Here is an 18,177-nt window from a genome sequence, read left to right as displayed (position 1 = left end):
AGCTGGCAAGGGAATCTGGGAGATGGATTTCGCAGAGCTCCAGCCCCAGCCTCACAAAAAAAGGCAGAAAATGGTGGGCTTGAAGCTGAAACCACAAATAAACAGCCGGCGCAGTTTGATATCCACATTTTCCCTATTAGGTTTCAAGTTCCTCGACTGAAAACTCTCCAATATTGGTTTTCCAGGAACCTAACCTTGAGAACCAGTGAATGTCATGAAGCTTTTCTGACTAACAATAAGTTGAAATACTTCCCTAAAACTCCTTTCCTCTGTCCGGACTGTAAATATTTCCTATCTATTTGGGACAGAAATTTCATAGGATAGAGCATAAAGAAAGATTTATAATTGAGAACACTGGCCAAATACAACAATTTCTTCCAACACAGGAAAATTCTTCATAGACTCCTAGCATTTCCAAAATCTGTTTAAATGCATGTCTCCTAATTCTCCTACACAAAGAGTTGGTCTCTGTATTGGGATAAGATTTGGGGGCGCTGAGAGGAACGAGTGTATTTGCTTTGCAGGTTAGAGAGGTGTGAATCTTTGGGGCCCAGGAGGTGAGTAGTCACTCTCCGAGAAAGCTTCCAGTGACCCCAGTCTCCTAGAGCTCCGACTTGTGGAGGCCCCTGCCATACTAAATAGGGCTGACCTGTGTAACCACAGGATATTACAGAAACAACCACATGTGATTTCCGCCGGAAAGCTGTAGCTTCCATCTTGCTTTCTCTCTGATTACTGACTCTGGAAGAAGCCAGCCACCAGAATGTGAGAACCTTCTCTGTAGCTCTACAGAGACATTTATTTAAGTGGCAAGGAACTGAGGCTTTCTGCCAACAACCATGGTACAAGCACACCCTCCAGGCCCAATCAAGCCTTCAGATGACTACAGTTCCAACAGCTTGACTACAACCTCTGAAACACCCAGAGCCAGCACCATCCAGCTAGGTTGATTGCAAATTCCTGACCCCCAGAAACTCTGTGAGATAACAGATGTTTATTGTTGTTTGAAGGCATTAAGATCAGAGGCAACCTATTATGGAGCAATAGATGACTAACATACTCTCAAAGAGCCCTCCTTGGGACTTCCCTGGTGGTGCAGTGGTTAAGAATCCACCTGCCAATGCTGGGGACACGGGTTCAAGCCCTGGTCTGGGAAGATCCCACATGCCACAGAGCAACTAAGCCCATGCGCCACAACTATTGAGCTCACGAGCCATAACTGCTGAACTCACAAGCCTCAACTACTGAGCCCACATGCTGCAACTACTGAAGCCCATGTGCCTAGAGCCCGTGCTCCACAACAAGACAAGCCACCGCAATAAGAAGCCTGTGCACTGCAACGAAGAGTAGTCCCCACTCGCCACAACTAGAGAAAGCCCACATACAGCAATGAACACCCAATGCGGCCAAAAAATAAATAAAATTTAAAAAACAAAAGGATCCGCCTGCCAATGCAAGGGACACAGGTTCGACCCCTGGTCCAGGAAGATTCCACATGCCACGGAGCAACTAAGCTTGTGTGCCACAACTAGTGAGCCTGCAGTATAGAGCCCACGAGCCACAACTACTGAGCTCATGTGCTGCAACGACTGAAGCCCACGTGCCTATAGCCCATGCTCCGCAACAAGAGAAGCCACCGCAGTGAGAAGGCCGGGCACCACAATGAAGGGTAGCCCTTGCTTGCTGAAACTAGAGAAAGCCTGTGCGCAGCAACAAAGACCCAACGCAACCAAATAATAATAATAATAATAAATAAATAAAAAATTTTAAAAGAAGAGCTCTCCTTAGTCATATTCTCTCATTCCTTAGTCAAGTGGACAAGATTCGTTTCACATGCATTGCTCCTGGTCCCCTGATTGGGCCTGAAAGCATCTTCTAGTTTCATTAATGTGGTTTATTTAAAAAGTCCAGCTGCTCCCACCCTCTACACTAGTCTTTTAACATATCTTGAATTTTCTGTCAACTAAGCCAACAGAGGAATTAGATGACCATGAGGTTTTAAGCCCCTTTAATACTGGAAGCATTCAAGCAGATGATCAAAGGTTATAAAGTACTTCCTATACCAACTGGAAGGTGGGACTAGATGACTGGCAAGGTTTCTAATCACACTAAGAAGGTTCTAAGACACAAGTCTCTGGGTGTGCCCCCCAAAACTGTGCAGTAATTCTCATCAGGTATAACTAAGTATTGAAAGTAGCCTGGAGTTCACAGGAAAAAAAAAAAAAGAATTAAAATGGCTTATAAACTTAAGCCATTAAGAAAAGATGCTCAGACTAACTAATAATTAAAGTAATGCAAATGTAAGAGAACTAGTAAAGCATTAATTTACATGTTCCAGATTGGAAAAATCTACAAGTTTCAGAAAAGACATCAGGGCAAAGGGTAGAGAAACAGACATGGGGGGTGGGGGGTGAATCAGTGCAAGCTCTTTGAAAGGGAATTTGGGCAATATTAAAATTTTAATTCCCCTTAGCCTAAGTGACTCGGCACTTTCAGTTGAAATTATCTATTCTGTGTGTAAGGACAAAATCCTATAAATGACGTAAATGGTGACCAATTTTAAAAATGGGTAAATAAATTTTAGCGCAACTATGCAATGAATAGCATGCAACCTATGAACAGAATGAGTTGTATCTATATATGGGCTGATATGAAACATTTTCAAGATATATCGTTAGAAAAATAAGATACGTCTTAGTATAAAACTTCTGCAAGGAGTTTTTAAAATGCTGTTCATATTTGCCACTAGGAAGGGGTACTAGGGACTTGGGAGAAGGAAACCTCTTTGCTGTATGCTCATTTGTTCTGCACGAGTACACTCTATTTTTAATTTTTTTAAAGTGGCAGGGGGAAGTTTAATGCAGAGAAAAAGAACAAAAGAAAAAAATACAGGGTTAAGTTATAGCTACTTTCCAAGTAATTTAAAATGCAGTCCATCAAAGTAGCCAGGGTCTGGCTTTGGGCTTAAGACACTCACATGCACATTCAACCGTTAAAAATCATCTCGGAGAAGAAAGGTCCTTCGCACTGTCAGTGTGCCTCTCACTAATTGGGGAATGAGAGCTCTCTAGCCATCATAATGCAAACCACTAACTCAATGACTGGAGGGATCCATGAGATGAACATCTTCCTGCCCTAAGCTTTGTAAATCATGAAATGTGATAAAATTGCCTTTCTTTGAATGTTTAGGCAAAGAATGGCAAGGTTAAAGAAATAAAAAGTAGTCAGCATTCATTTTACTGACTGGTGGGGGTCATCCAGAGCACACAACTGCTGTTAAAAAGCTGGCTGCCCCCCCACCCCACCCCGCCGACTGCCTCTGCCCATAAATGTCAGCCGTGATTTTCTTCTCCATTGACCAAACCCTTCCTGAGACTAAGCGAGCACTTCCCAGATCAGTGATCTGCGTAAAAGAAGTCTAGTAAGTGGCGGTTAATTATTCTCAGGGTGTGTGACACAGAAGGGAAACTGCATTCAAAAAGAACACTCTTTTTCTCTTTGGGCCAATATGTTAAAGATGAGACCTTCGTGTCTTAGAATGGGCTTGTATTTGCTAACAGGTGAGGCACTTTTGTTCATCTCATGACAAATAAACTGTAACTGTCTAAAAACATTCATTTAAATGTTATCAAATATGACCTATGTTATGACCTATTTAAAAAAGAGGAAAATACCCAGAGTTTCCTAAAAACTTATTTAAGCAATGCTATCGTGAGACTAGGCTGAACCCTCCCAAAAACAACTTTACCAAGGCCTTCACCCAGATGTTCAGATGCTTTTTCAATTCAAACCTGACAAACGTCTAGAATTTTAAAAACTCCTTTTGAGTTACAGAAAAAGAGGGAGGAAAGGTGTAGAACCAGTTTTAACCAGTCTCTCTGGAGATTTTTAATCATTTTAAGGTTTAAAGAAAAATCATTCTTTTAATAATTAGAAATAAGTTTTAGTTGTAGATGATAAACTGTCAACCAAGCATAGGCCCAAAGTTAGTTTCTGTAATTAAAACACTAATACCTGAACTGAAGACTTATTTATCCAGAAGAGGCCAAGTGCCCAAAGTCGTAATAAGTAGAGAACCTTCCAACTATAATAATTTGTCAATATGTATATAAACATGTTAAAAAGGACACATGTAACCCCTAATCACCACATCTCTGTACAATGTAAATTCCATAAGATCGGGACCCTCATCCTTTCCTACAAAATGCCTAGCCCATGCGGGTGCTCACTAAAATCAAAGGAGCTCATTTTTATAAAGGTATCTACTTTCTTTTCTTAGAATTAGGATCTCGAAAGTTCATAACTATGTACCTTGTGAGTTTTGCCTAATCTTTATGCAAAAATAAAAGCTAAATTCAACTGAATTTCTCAAAGTAACATGAACTTTTAGTCTCATTATATGTTTAAATTCAGTAAGTTGTAATGTGTCCATGATCATCATTTAGGTACATTAGAAATTAAACAGGCCTTTGGTGACCACTGCAGGAATCTGATGACCACTCTGGGCTGCACTGCCCAAATGGGTGCCCATAGAATGTTCCTCCACATTGAATCACTGGGGGTGCCCCTATGAAGTGATCTAACAGACATGAGAGTAAGGTTAAAACCAGTTTCCTCACTGAAGAATTTCTCAGAAATTTGAACATTAAATGTGCATCCATCAAGCAGAGGAGGTAAGTTTCCCAAGATTTGAACAGGAAACACTTTGTAATCTATGTGTGGTTATTGTTGGGTCTTTTTTCCCCTTAACATATATAAATGAATTATAGAGCTGTTTCCTCAAATTGGACATAAGCTCAACAGGGATCCACAGATTCCCTTCCCAGCATTGAGACCTGAGACAAGTTATTTAGTCATCAGATTCCCCACCTGTAAAATGGAAACAAAGATATGACTTAACTCATACTTTGCTGTAAGGAAATCAAAACTAAAATATATTAATCAATCAATAATTGTTTTGACTATTATCATCATTCCTGTTTTAGACTGCTTGGACTGCCATAAGAAAATACCAAGACTGGGTGGCCTAAACAACAGAAATTTATTGTCTCAGAGTTCTGGAGGCTGGAAAGTCCAAGACCAAGATCAGGCAGGGTTCAGTTTCTGGTGAGGGCTCCCTTCCTGGCTTGTACCTTCTCATTGTGTCCTCACATGGTAGAGAGAACAAGCTCTCTGGTGTCTCTATAAGGACACCAATCCTACAAGATCAAGGCCTACCCTTATGCCCTCATTTAACCTTAATTACTTCCATAAAGGCTCCATCTACAAATACAGTCACATTGGAGGTAAGGCTTCAATTTAGGAATTTAGGGAGGACACAATTCAACCCATAGCAATTCCCCTTCCATTTGATTTCTATTCTTTCACTCCTTAGTATCTACTACATTGCTGAAAGAATAAAAATCTCAGGCTGTTGAGGCGTGAACAAGTTTGTCCCTTTACTGTTGCCACAGACCCATACAGAGTAAGGCTGTTGGTCTGACTCTCTGGGTCAAATAAATGAAGCCACTCGACCTTGAGAAGACAGAAGAAAAAAGAGAGAGAGAGAAAGTATCCCCTGGCTTCCTGACTCAGCCATCAGAAGAATATCAGGCTGTACAGCAAAGTGATTCAGTTGTACATTAAATCAACTATACACCAATAAAATTAAAATAGTTTTTTAAAAAAAGAAGAATATCAGGCTGTTTATCATAAAGGGATCAGACATGGAAAGAGCTGGGTGTGGGAAACATGGGCTCCACATACATTTTACAACTCCTCTCATCACCTAGTGGGGAAACCACTTTCAGATACAAGATTTTGCTGCTGTTGTAGCTGCTGGATCAGCCAAATCCATAATTTTATGAATTAAGAAACTTCCATATGGTGCCCATCAAAACAAGTAATCATAATCCTATGTGATGAGAATGTAAAAATGAAAAGTAACTAAAATTAAAAGTCAAAAAACAGGCTAAAATAAAATGTTTGTCTTAAGCATGACAATAACTAATATTAACATTTGAAAGGAATACAAAGAATGGAAGCATATTAAAAACAAAAACAACTGCATGTACTAATGAACAAATAGGAAACACCAAGGAGCCAACAACTCTTCAGCCAGAGGGAACCTCTGGGAACTCCTTGTCGGCACCACAGTGTTTGATGGCTGTGTCTATAATTCACACTCTCCTTAGGATGCCCTCCCTTTGCCCCTCATCCTTCCTCCAGGCAAAGACTGGTCCATCTTTCAAGCTGCACATATATATAACCTCGCTCCTATACTGGCCACATCCCCCAGGTTCCTCCTCAAACACCTTTTTATACTTTAATTGAAGCACGCATTTTACCTACTGTAATTAATTATCTCCTCATGAGATGTGGAATTTTTTTGAGTGCATGGGCTAAATAAGTCTTTCTCATCTTGTACCTCTAGTATCTGGCACAAGGCCTGACAGAGAGTGGCTATTCAGTAAATGTTCACTGAATAAATAAAAATGTCCATCTGGGACTTCCCAGGCAATCCAGTGGTAAAGGATCTACGCTTCCAATGCAGGGTTCAATCCCTGGTGGGGAACTAAGATCCCACATGCTGCGCCGTGTGGCCAAATAAATAAATAAATAGAAATAATTTTAGGGACCTCTCTGGTGGCGCAGTGGTTAAGAATCTGCCTGTCAATGCAGGGGACACAGGTTCAATCCCTGGTCTGGGAAGATACCACATGCCGCAGAGCAACTAAGCCCATGGGCCAGAACTACTGAGCCCATGGGCCACAACTACTGAAGCCTGTGTGCATAGAGCCCATGCTCCACAGCAGGAGAAGCCACCACAATGAGAGCCCATGCACTGCAATGAAGAGTAGCCCCTGCAACTAGAGAATAAATTTATTTTTTTTAATAATTTCAAAAATAAAAATGCCCATCATTAATGAGGTAACCGCAGGAAACAAACCCAAGTTTAAAAACAATTTATTTAGTCAAAGAAATACCATTTAAAGCAACTTTGACTATGGTAGGGGACACTGTACTTAACAAAACAGTAAAATTTTATTTTAAATGTTAAAAATTGTTCAACCCTTCAGAAAAATAACATGGCACTACTTATTTAAAGTCTCAGCAATCTATTAATTCCTGAGAGTCAGCTAGAATTTTATCCAAGGAAAACAGCCAATAGGGAAAAAAAAAAAAAACTCGTACAGAAATTTTCATTATTTAAAATATCAAAATATGAGAAAATCCTTACATAGGAGGAGAATGAGCAAAGTATCCTTCATCAACTCAATGAAATATTATGCAACAAAAAAACTGATAATTTAAGATTGCAGAAATATGGGGCTTTTTCTTTTCAGTGTCTAAGGTTACATCTGGAACAGTTCACCACAAATTTATGTAAAGGATACAAAGTATGTCATTTCTGGCATACTGCAACCATTGACATTTTAAAAATAGAACTATTACATTATTGTTTAAGCAGCTCTATTGAGTTATAATTCATATGCCATACAAATTACTAATTTAAAATATACAACTCCAAATACATTCACAAAGTTGTGCAAACATCAACATAATAAATTTTAGAACATTTTCATTGCCTCAAAAAGAAACCCCACACTCCCTAGCTTTCAGCCCCCAATCCTCCCATCACTCTCCTACCCAGCCCTAGGCAACCATTAATCTACTTCCTGTATCTACAGGTTTACCTATTTTGGAAATTTTGTATAAGTGGAAACATAAAATATGTAGTCCTTTGTGACTGGCTTCTTTCTTTTAGCCTAATGTTATCAAAGCTCATTCATGTTTTAGCATCTATCAGTACTTCACTTCTTTTTATTAACAAAAAAATCCCATTGTACAGGTATATGACTTTTTATTTATCCTATCAGTTGACGGACATTTGGATTGTTCTCATTTCTTAGTTATTATGAACAATGCTGCTGTGAACATTTGTATAGATGTTTGTGTGTGGACATGTTTTCATTTCTTTTGTGTATATACTGAGGAGTGGAATTACTGGACCATACCATAACTTTATGTTTAACAATTTGAGGAACTACAGACTGTTTTCAAAAGCAGCTGAATCACACGTCTTCGCCAACACTTGTAATTATCTGTAGTTTTTATTCTAGTCATCATAGTAGGTGTAAGGTGGACTCTCACTGCGATTTTTACTTGCAATTCTGATAGCTAATGATGTTGAGCATCTTTTTATATGTTTATTGATCATTTGTATATCTCCTTTGGAGAAATGTCTACTCAGATCCTTTGACAATTTTTAATATGATTATTTGTCTTTTTATCATTGAGTTGTAATAGTTCTTTATATTTTCTGGATACCCACCCCTTATCAGACATATGATGTGCAAAAACTTTCTCCCATTCTGCGGGCTGCCTAAATATCATGGAGATTTCATTCCCACCATAATCCATATAAAACATACATGAATAAGGACTAGGAAATTTTACATCATACCCTTTGCTCTTTGAAACGATATTTCATTCCTCTTTTCCCTCAGAATTTCATACTAACATATTTATGCTTGAAAGTCTTATTTATTAATTCTCTATTGTAATTCTCTGCAACAAAGAGTTTCATACATACTTTAAAATTTTAAATGCCTTTGATCTCCTGTGACCACAAAACTCTAAGCTTTAATGTCTTTCTTCTGGACTCAGTTATAATTATTTTTATATTTTTTGTGTTTTTATTATAATTACTTATAATTATTGTATAATTATTAATAGGACACAGTAAGCATAATATTTACCATGATAAATACTTATTAAGTATAAGGAATAAATTTCATTGGTAATGCATCGCTTAATAAGGTGAATGGGACTGGGGAAAATTAAGAGGCATTAAGATTCACCTGACATCAAAACTATGAACTGGTCCTTTGTTTGATTATCAGGGCTTTGAAAATCTTAGATCAATATGCCAATAGTAAGATTAGAGATGGAGGAGAGTGTTTTTTGTAAAACAGAAGGCTATAGTAGAAGAAAAGGTGAGAAAGAAGATTCTGCATCATGCCCAGACCTTGGATGTGTTTTCAGGGAGAGGAGTTTCCCGAAATAATACATCAGAAGTTAAGGATCTGGAAAGAGAGTCCCTGGATAGTTTTATCCAGGCCTACATACCTCTTGGAAAGTCTTTTCGTAAGTGTACATGTTACCCAGTTGGGAGACAGCTGCATCAGAGGGTCTTGTGCTCCTTCGGATGATTATGCATAATAAATACTTACTATATCACACAAAGTCTCTCTTTGCTAACACCTCTTTCTATACAGGACAGAAGTGGTACCTTAGGTGGAGAACGCAGCTTACTTTCTCCAGTATTTCTTAATAAAATACGATGGGTCAAAGCAGTCAAGATAATTCAAATAATCAAGAAGGTTTATGTTAAGCAGTTGGTAAGAAAAGATCCAAATGCTGATTCATTTTATGTAATTTTCTTTTACTCTAAAGTTTGATGGCTTCAAATCAGTTGCTACACTAGACAGCAACATATAATAAGCCTAAAATAGCTACTTTTAAAATCAGGCTTAAGTTTGACAAGAGCTTATGAGTGGATTAATATTGCTTACACTCGTCTAAACGTCACTTTGACAAACTACATGTTTGTCTTGATGACATCTCCCCCAGGCATATGGCGCTTCCATTAACTCTGGTGTTATCTTTGCAGCAGGAGAATATGCCTAATTGTTTTCAGAATATTCATAAATTACAAGGCCTCTCGTTGGTCATGATTCATAATTGCTTATAATATTGAGGGGAAAGATCCCTACACAGATGCTATCCAGTGTGTGGGTTTTTATTTTTTAATTATTATTAATTTCAAAGAACAAACTGTTCTCTTTGAGGCAAACATTTAACAGTCATGATCCAAATTTTAGATGAAAATGTTACCTTATAAAGTGTAACACAAAAAAGATGTTAGGCTGAATTTTATCATGGCAACCTTGGGCAACTGAGAGAAACTGCAAATATGAAGTCAAAGAAGAATATAAATTCATGATGTTCAAAACAATTCCATTCAAAAAGTATTTATTAATAACTCTCCTTGCATAATACTCTATGATAAACATACGCAAGATAAACACACTTCAGCCCTTGATTATATCACCTAACTGGCAACATGAAATACACAAAGAATGTGAGGATTATAAGGGGACGTGTGATCCAAATATCCATCCCCAAACTCAGGTCGTCATAATGCAGAACTATCCTCTGGGGAACGGATGACTCATAAAATCAGTTCCACGGTCATATTCCTCCCCATCCACCTTTCCTGCAGCGACACAAAAATTCAAACAAATCAACTACAAATCCTGCCAAATAGACAATCTTTCATGAGATTAATTAAAGTAACTTTGGAAAACTGCTTGTCACACACAAGACCACAGAAAATGATGATCTCGAGATCCTCTTTATAATTATCAAAGATTTTTAAATCTACAAGTTTACAGATGCTTTAAAAGGGAATGAAATGACTATCAACTTTTTTTTTTTTTTTTTGGCCACACCACGCGGCTTGCAGGATCTTAGTTCCCCGACCAGGGATTGAACCCGGGGCCCTGCCAGTGGAAGCTCGGAGTCCTAACCAGTGGACCACCAGGGAATTCCCATTATCAGATTTTTTAATCCCCTGGAAAAATATAAATAAATAAATAGGACCCTCTTTATGATTATACGTAAACAAAAGATAGCATATGTGTTATACAATTTCAGAAATGATTATTCCCAAAAAACTTAATTCATTTCTTTTTTTCTAATTATTCGCACATTTTTTCTAATTAGTTGCAAACAAAAACTAGAATGAACTTAATCTTATGATTATCAGTTAACTTTCTAAAAGACCAAATCCCAATCAAGCCTTATGTGCATAGTAATCATGAAATGTTGTTCTTCATTGTAAGTGGATTCACCTTCAGTAAACTTTTTCCAGTGCCAATCATCCTTGAGCCTCCTATATCTTTCTAGTTCCAATTAATGAGCAACATTCTATCCAGATCTAAGCCTACTCAAATTATCTGGGCTTAAAGGGGTTTTCTGCTGCAGAACCTGCTGCCATCTTTCTCCAACTCAGTCCCAGGAGCCCTTCCTGGCACCAAGTGTATGCTGTGTACTCCTCCCCCACCAACTTTGGCCTTTGTGCCCAGTGGCCCACGCAACCCAACCACTGAGCAAGACACACAAGCCTCCCCAGACCATGAGTCTTCATGGATTCCGTTGTTAATCACTCTGGAGTAGACAAATGTATAACTGTCAAAAATTCTTACAACAGTGGACCCTGGTCTAAGAATCTTAAATTCTTCCTGGAAAGCTAAAACATATTCTACTTTTACTCACTTGACATGCTTGAACTTTAATTCACAAAACTACCCCCCTACCACCACTACCAGCACTCTCCACCCCTTCACACCTCAGCATTTTGCTAATCCCTTTCTCCAAGGTGGTCTGTCTTCCCAAACTAAAACCACAAGGGAAGCAAAACAGTGGGTCTCAGGTAGGCACTCTGCCTTTCTGAGGAGCTCCAGGCAAGAAGTCACCAAGTAAGCTAGGGCACTTTACCACATGTTCAGTCATTCACAAATCATTTACCACAACTTGTATGATGCACAGCATCTAGTGAATTCAGAGATGTTAAATGAGCAGCTTGGAGAAATAAGCCAAAGCCAGAATGTAAGAATCCTTGATTCCATGATGTTCCCATAAGAACAGGGATTTTTGACCCTACCAGACCACACCCACATTTTGATAGCAACCTTTGGAATCCATAGACACGGTAGACACAGAGAAAGAGAGAAAACTGTAGTATAAAGGCAAATAAACAGGAGTAGTTTTTACCATCTTTCATATGTGTAAATTATGTGTATACATATTTTAAGATACAAATAGGCATGACTACACTAAATGATTTAATGATGTAAGATGCTTGCAACTATCTTTAATGAGTAAATTTGAATTTAAAAAGAGTAAAATTCACTCACCGGACTGTTCAACACTTTTTATTGGATATTTTAAAATAAAGGCAAAGTGTGTGTGTGTGGGGGGGTGTATTCATAATCATATATTGCCCACAGTGTGCACTGGTACAATTCAAATACCACAAGCAGGTGAAGGGATTTGCCAAAATGGCGGACATGTCTTTGAAAAGTTACCAATAAATCAAAGTACAGCTTTTGAAGTATTCAGCAGTTATATTTCTGAAAATTTCAGGATATATTAAAACTGGGTCAAAAAAAATTTTTGTATGTTAAATGGGGTTAGGTTTCTGGCTCAGATAATTATAGACAGATATTTCACCAACAGAAGCTCTGATTGGGCTATTCTAAGATTTTGCAGGATGCACAGGATAAGCTTTCACTTGTTTGGTATTGTTCTGTATACTACAGAATGTCTAGCACCTCTGGTCCTCCACCCACCAAACACCAATAGCGCACTCCATTCTTTTGGACAACTGAAGTCAGTTCCCACCAATTTCCAAAACACTACTTGTGAAAGCAGTGCCCCCCCACTGAGACCCACTGAATAAAGCTGTTCGAAAAGTACCGGCTGGGGACTAACAGGCACCAGACCCAGTGAGAGGCACTAGGGACAAAGTGGTGAAAAAAACAGAGCTTAGAGCATAGTGGAGAAAGTGACATTAAACAACATCCAAGGGCTTCCCTGGTGGCGCAGTGGTTAAGAATCCACCTGCCAATGCAGGGGACACGGGTTCGAGCCCTGGTCCAGGAAGATCCCACATGCCGTGGAGCAACTAAGCCCGTGCACCACAACTACTAAGCCTGTGTTCTAGAGCCCATGAGACACAACTACTGAGCCCGTGTGCCACAACTGCTGAAGCCCACATGCCTAGAGTCCATGCTCTGCAACAAGAGAAGCCACCACAATGAGAAGCCCGTGCACCGCAACGAAGAGTAGCCCCCGCTCGCCACAGCTAGAGAAAGCCCGCGTGCAGCAATGAAGACCCAACGCAGCCAAAAATAAAATAATTAATTAAATAAATAAATTTATTTTTTAAAAAAACCCCAAGTAATTATGTCAATACAGAACATTCTAAGTACTATGAAAGAAAATTAATAAACTAATAGTTTAGATGGTGGGGTGGCATGTGACTTCAGAAGTTTGTGGATCAGTGGAAATATTCTATTAACTTGGAGACATAAATAGGGTTGTCAGCTTTTTGATTTTGTCATGAAAGATCATTTTTTAAAAAAAATAAGAACTACCATTTACAATCACCGTGGTAACAAGAAGGCAGGAAAATTATTTCTGAATTTTAAAAAGTGGATAAAACAAGAACACTTTTAGTGTACTGGAAAGCCTCACTCACTACATTATTATTTTTCTCTTTTTGTTGCAGGCTAATAAAAACTTATCAAAGATTGGCATTTTTGTGACCATAGCACAAAATCCTTGCTGCTCCAAGTGTGGTCTGTGGACCAGCAAAATCAGCATCGCCAGAACACTTTTGAGAAATGCAAAATCTCAGGCCCCACCTCAGACCTACAGCATCAAAATCTGTTAACAAGAGCCCCAGGTGATTCACATCCACATTGAAGTTTGAGAAACACTGTCCTAGAATAGATAGTGACCCTCCAATGGCTGAAAATCAGCCATACCCATCTACATTGAAGATTCAAAAATGATCTTTAACACTCGAGAACCATTTTTCTCAAAGAAGGTAACTGAAGGATCCTGGAAAAACCAGGGCACAGGATGAAATATAAAGCAGATGAGCTGGCATCCTAAGGATCAAACATCTTTCACCTTTTAAACTTGATGATCTTGAAAAGTAGTGGGGGGCATGGTCAATCACAAACAACAGTCACAGCTTTGCACTAGACTTCAGGAGCGTGAAACAGAGTTCCCCAGCTTCCGCGCAAGATAGCGCATCCAGGGAGTGTGCTAAATGCTGAGTCTTGTTAGGACTGCGAAGTCTTGCCATAAGACAAAGCAATTTTTATCACTAGCTATCAACAAGTCAACCAACTGTTTAGGTAGGTTGACACCTGCTACATTTTAATTCATGTTTTAGGATATTTTATCCCACAACTGGTTTTTCTAACAAAGAAAATCTCTCTAGATACGTGTTAATTACTGGCAAAGACATGAGGCACAGACTCATGCCTCTTTTCTCAGCCACTTGGTTGGGAAAATAATTGCCAGTACAGTGCAGCGCTTTTTCAAGACAAAAGGAAAGTTTAAGTATAGATCCCTGCTAACCAATAAGGCAGTTGCGAGTCACATATGGCTACTAACCACCTGAAATGTGGCTAGTCCAAACTGAAACATGCTGCAAGTGTAAAATACATACGTGGATTTTTAAAACTTGCTCCCCCAAAAAGTTAAATAACACAATAATAATTTTTATACTGATTACATGTCCAAATTATAATACTTTAATATATCGGGTTAAATAACATAAAATTAAAGTTACCTATTCCTTTTACAGTTTTAATGTGACTACTAAAAATTTTTCATTTTCTAGTAAATTTTAATGTGGCTTGTATTATAGTTCCACTGGATAGTACAGGTCTAGAAGCACATGAGATTTACACATGCATTGACCTTAAGTTTAAAGAAAGTATGGAGATAACTGCAGAAAACATGTATTTAGGAGGTAGTCAAATTTAAAAGGGGACAGAAAGTGTTCAGCAGATCTTTTTTATTTTAACAACTGCTGAGCAAGAGAGCCCTTTCTGAAATGGGGGGGCGGTCCCTGAATTTACATCCAAAGAAGAGAGAAATAAAAATAATATTTAATAAAAATAAAGAAATATTTAATAAAAATAGAGAAAGGGGAGGAGTTCATACAAACTGAAGCGCAATCCCAGTGATGATGAGTTCTCTCAGAGTCTAGGAATGCAGAGGAGTGGAAAAGATAAACAAATTCCACTGACAAGAGCCAATAATTTCCTGGCCTGAGCCACGCAAATCACTAAACTTTCCCAGCCCTACATGGGGAAGGTAAAACCACAATCTCAATACTTGAGTCAGATCAAGAAAGTTGCTACATGTGGAGCACAGCCAGGGGCTAACCATGTTGGTTTGCAGAGATGACACTATAAATGGAAGTGAACTCACACTTCTTCTTCCGTTGTACAAAGAAAAGCAGAAAAACTTCCATGAGCTTAAAAAGTAGATTCAAAACTTACTTTTTTTTTAACACGAAGACCTTACATACCTGCGTTAAAACAGCATCCCCAGCAACTGGAAAACGGTGCTGGTCGGTTAGTTCAGGGACGAGGCTACGAATATGAAACAAGCAAAGGAGCTGAAACCATCTCCAATCTGGGCAGATTCCTCTCATTCCTGTCTCGGGAACAATCCCATCACTTAGGAAATCTGGATCTCTGCCAACATACTGCCTGTGCAGTCGGCTGGGGTATGGGGGAGGAGGGTGGAAATGTCTGGGCAGCTGGCTTTTATCACAAAGCCTTCTCTCTTTGAAAGGCTTACAATGAATTTCCTAGACATGATATAACACAATATTTTAAGGGTTTAGTAGTACAAAAATATCACATTAAAAAAAAAATGTGTCCAAGGTATAAGAGGCCAATAATGACATAAACAGAGTCTGATGCAAATTCCAGCGGTTTTTAAATTCCTTTCATTAGGCTTAACCTCAACACATCTATATGGGAGAAAAAGAAACTAATAAATTGAGAGCTTAATAGAGGCACCAAGTACTTCCCTACCTTATCCCACTTAAGAATGACTAACTTCTGACAGGAAATTTACTGTGAGCCATTCATGTATTGAAACTCATGTGAACCTAACAACCCTATCAGGTAGGTATTATTAGTATCCCCCTGTTTCAAGATACACGGAGAGGTTAAGTATCACACAACCAAGAGGTGTTGGAGCCTGGACAGGACTGCAGGCTTATGACGTCAGGCAGCTGGGCACCAGCACCCTGAATTCTCACCTAACACATGAAACTGCCTCACAGCCTTCACTCTCAGAGGAGGAGACTGAGGCTCAGAGAGGTTAGGAGACGTCTGTTCATCATAACAAAGGGACTGCATGGTGGAGCACGGACTCGAATCCATATCTAACGCTGAATTCTCATAAGCAGCTTCCTGTTTTCACCAAACCTTTGCCCCAGCTTGCAATACTGTCAGAAGTCATTTATCCCTATTCCTCAAGGGAGGGTTGCTAGCCAGGTCGTCTCCCTTCTCTTCTCTTAGCCAAACTGCCAATATTCCTACTACAGTATGAGCTTTTGGCCCTTGAGGCATCTGAAAAATACAAAATAGGATTTACGCTCTTCACAGCTATGTAAAATTAAGTATTCAGGTCTATAAATCTGTCATGGAATATGGAAAATCAAATGCATTTGTCTGAATGGAGAAATTAGTGGCTGATTCATATTATTTCTCATTAATATTATAATATTCAGGAAATTAAGTACCATTTTGAAATCCACATTATTAAAGCTTTTAGGTCACACACCTTGCCTGATTTGATCCTAAATGCACTGTCCTCAAATCCTGACTTTCTTGGGTGAAGCAGAATAATGGGGTCAAGGTAGGAGGACAGGAAACTTTGGTTCCAGACCCAGCTCCACTGTAAGAATAGAAAATTGTGGCTTGGGGCACAGCACTCACCTTCTTGGAAGGCAATTTCCCCCTCTACAAAACAGGGATGAAAATATTTATCCACTACCTCACAGGGCTGTTGCAAGAACTGACTGAGATAACATGTGAAATTGTTCTGTGAACTCTGAAGCCCTGCAAAATCTGTTATGAATATGCAGTGACGCTCTTGCCTGACGTTAGCCAGCAGGAGAAGGGGCTTCAGGACCTCTGATGATGGCAAAGAGGGAGACAGCAGTCTGTCCCCCTAATCCCACATGCCCAATAATTCACCCTCCAGGTGAAATCATCACTGGATTTTCAGGGTCAGGAGCTGTGTTCTTAAACAACAGTGAGAGATAATAAGCAATGATTTAAATAAAAGGCTTGAGAACTCCTGGAAGGCACAATCACCACTGCAACTCTCATCCAAACAAGTCTCCAAGGGACGTCTGAGTATGCTCTAGGGGAGCTTTCATTGCTAAACCCTTTGATCAAGTGCAAGATGGGTGAAGATTTTAACCTTAAAATTACTCAAAAATGAATTGACATGCATGATGCTTAGGTGTCTTACTTTTTTTTTTTAATCCACTGGAAAAAAAAACTTAAGAAAAACAAACCTAATACCTTAAAATCTAATGTTCAGAACACTTCAGATATTCCTTTTCAGATGTTTTTACTTTCCCTTCTTGTGTCACATTATCGACATGCCAGTATCCAAGTCTATTACCAAACCTGCCAAAGAGATGCATATATGGAGAATAGCCCTTTTTTAAAAAGGCGCGAAATAGCTAAAGATCTTCAAATTCAACTACAGTAACAGCTGCCCCTCTCTTAAAATAAAAGATGCCTAATTATTGGTATTCATGTGGTCAGACTATACCCTCAGAAGACACAGAGCCACCCTTTCAGATCACAACAGAAATCCTTTTAAGCCATTTGACATCTTGCACAGTACAGTTTTAGACCTGCACATATGTCTCAGTTAAGGGCAGAAAATTCCCATGATTACAAACCCTAGAAAAAAAAATGTTTAAGACAAAGAGGCCAAAATTTTGAAAATAAATACATAAAAGAAACAGAATTTTTAAAAATTATAGTACAAGGAAGCCAGTGCACTGACGAATGGCACATTACTACGTTAATGATGGAAACTATGAATATTCATTGCACAATAGTCATAAATAGAATGAAGGGATACCAGAGAGTGCAGATGGGGCAAAAACTCAGATAGCTTTTAAAAGAAAAAAAAGAAGAAGAAAGAAGGAAAGAAAACACATACAGCCTTAGACAATGCTATTTAAGTAAGGGTCCCTGGGTGGAAACTTTGATCTAAGATAAGATAGGACAGTAAGGAAGGAATTTCCTTTCAAAAAAGGTAAATAAATAAACAGTATAAAATACCCAGAATGACAGGAAGAGCTTTCAGTAAAAACACACTCAGGGTAGTCTTTGCTTAGGATGTTTGGGATAATCACTACTAAGGTTAGTAAGTACTGCCACACCCCCTCACATCCCCAACTCCCCACTTAGAGAAGGAACCACCCCAGATAAAAATCCAACGCACTGATGTGCAATCTTGAATGTTTAATTTGTATGTATCTTGGGAATAAGGAGGAAA

At 38.8% G+C, this 18,177-nt stretch overlaps 1 protein-coding gene across 5 annotated transcripts in view; it reads right to left on the bottom strand.

Annotated features, from left to right (window-relative positions):
- The window catches only part of CDK14 (cyclin dependent kinase 14), a 704,276-nt gene that overhangs the window by 536,596 nt on the left and 149,503 nt on the right, over positions 1-18,177 (bottom strand). For 3 of the 5 annotated variants that reach the window (XM_027102392.1, XM_027102393.1, XM_027102394.1), the window contains one exon: positions 15,164-15,227. The exons of the other annotated variants lie outside the window; for them this stretch is intronic. In XM_027102392.1, the coding sequence (XP_026958193.1) occupies positions 15,164-15,227 (64 nt within the window). The remainder of the gene's footprint in view (positions 1-15,163; positions 15,228-18,177) is intronic. 5 annotated transcript variants of the gene reach the window in all.

This window comes from Aethalodelphis obliquidens, unplaced genomic scaffold (assembly GCF_003676395.1).
Source record: "Aethalodelphis obliquidens isolate GAN/ISIS:26980383/991018 unplaced genomic scaffold, ASM367639v1 scaffold5, whole genome shotgun sequence".
Classification (NCBI taxonomy): domain Eukaryota; kingdom Metazoa; phylum Chordata; class Mammalia; order Artiodactyla; family Delphinidae; genus Aethalodelphis; species Aethalodelphis obliquidens.
This window is presented reverse-complemented; position numbering and strand designations above follow the sequence as displayed.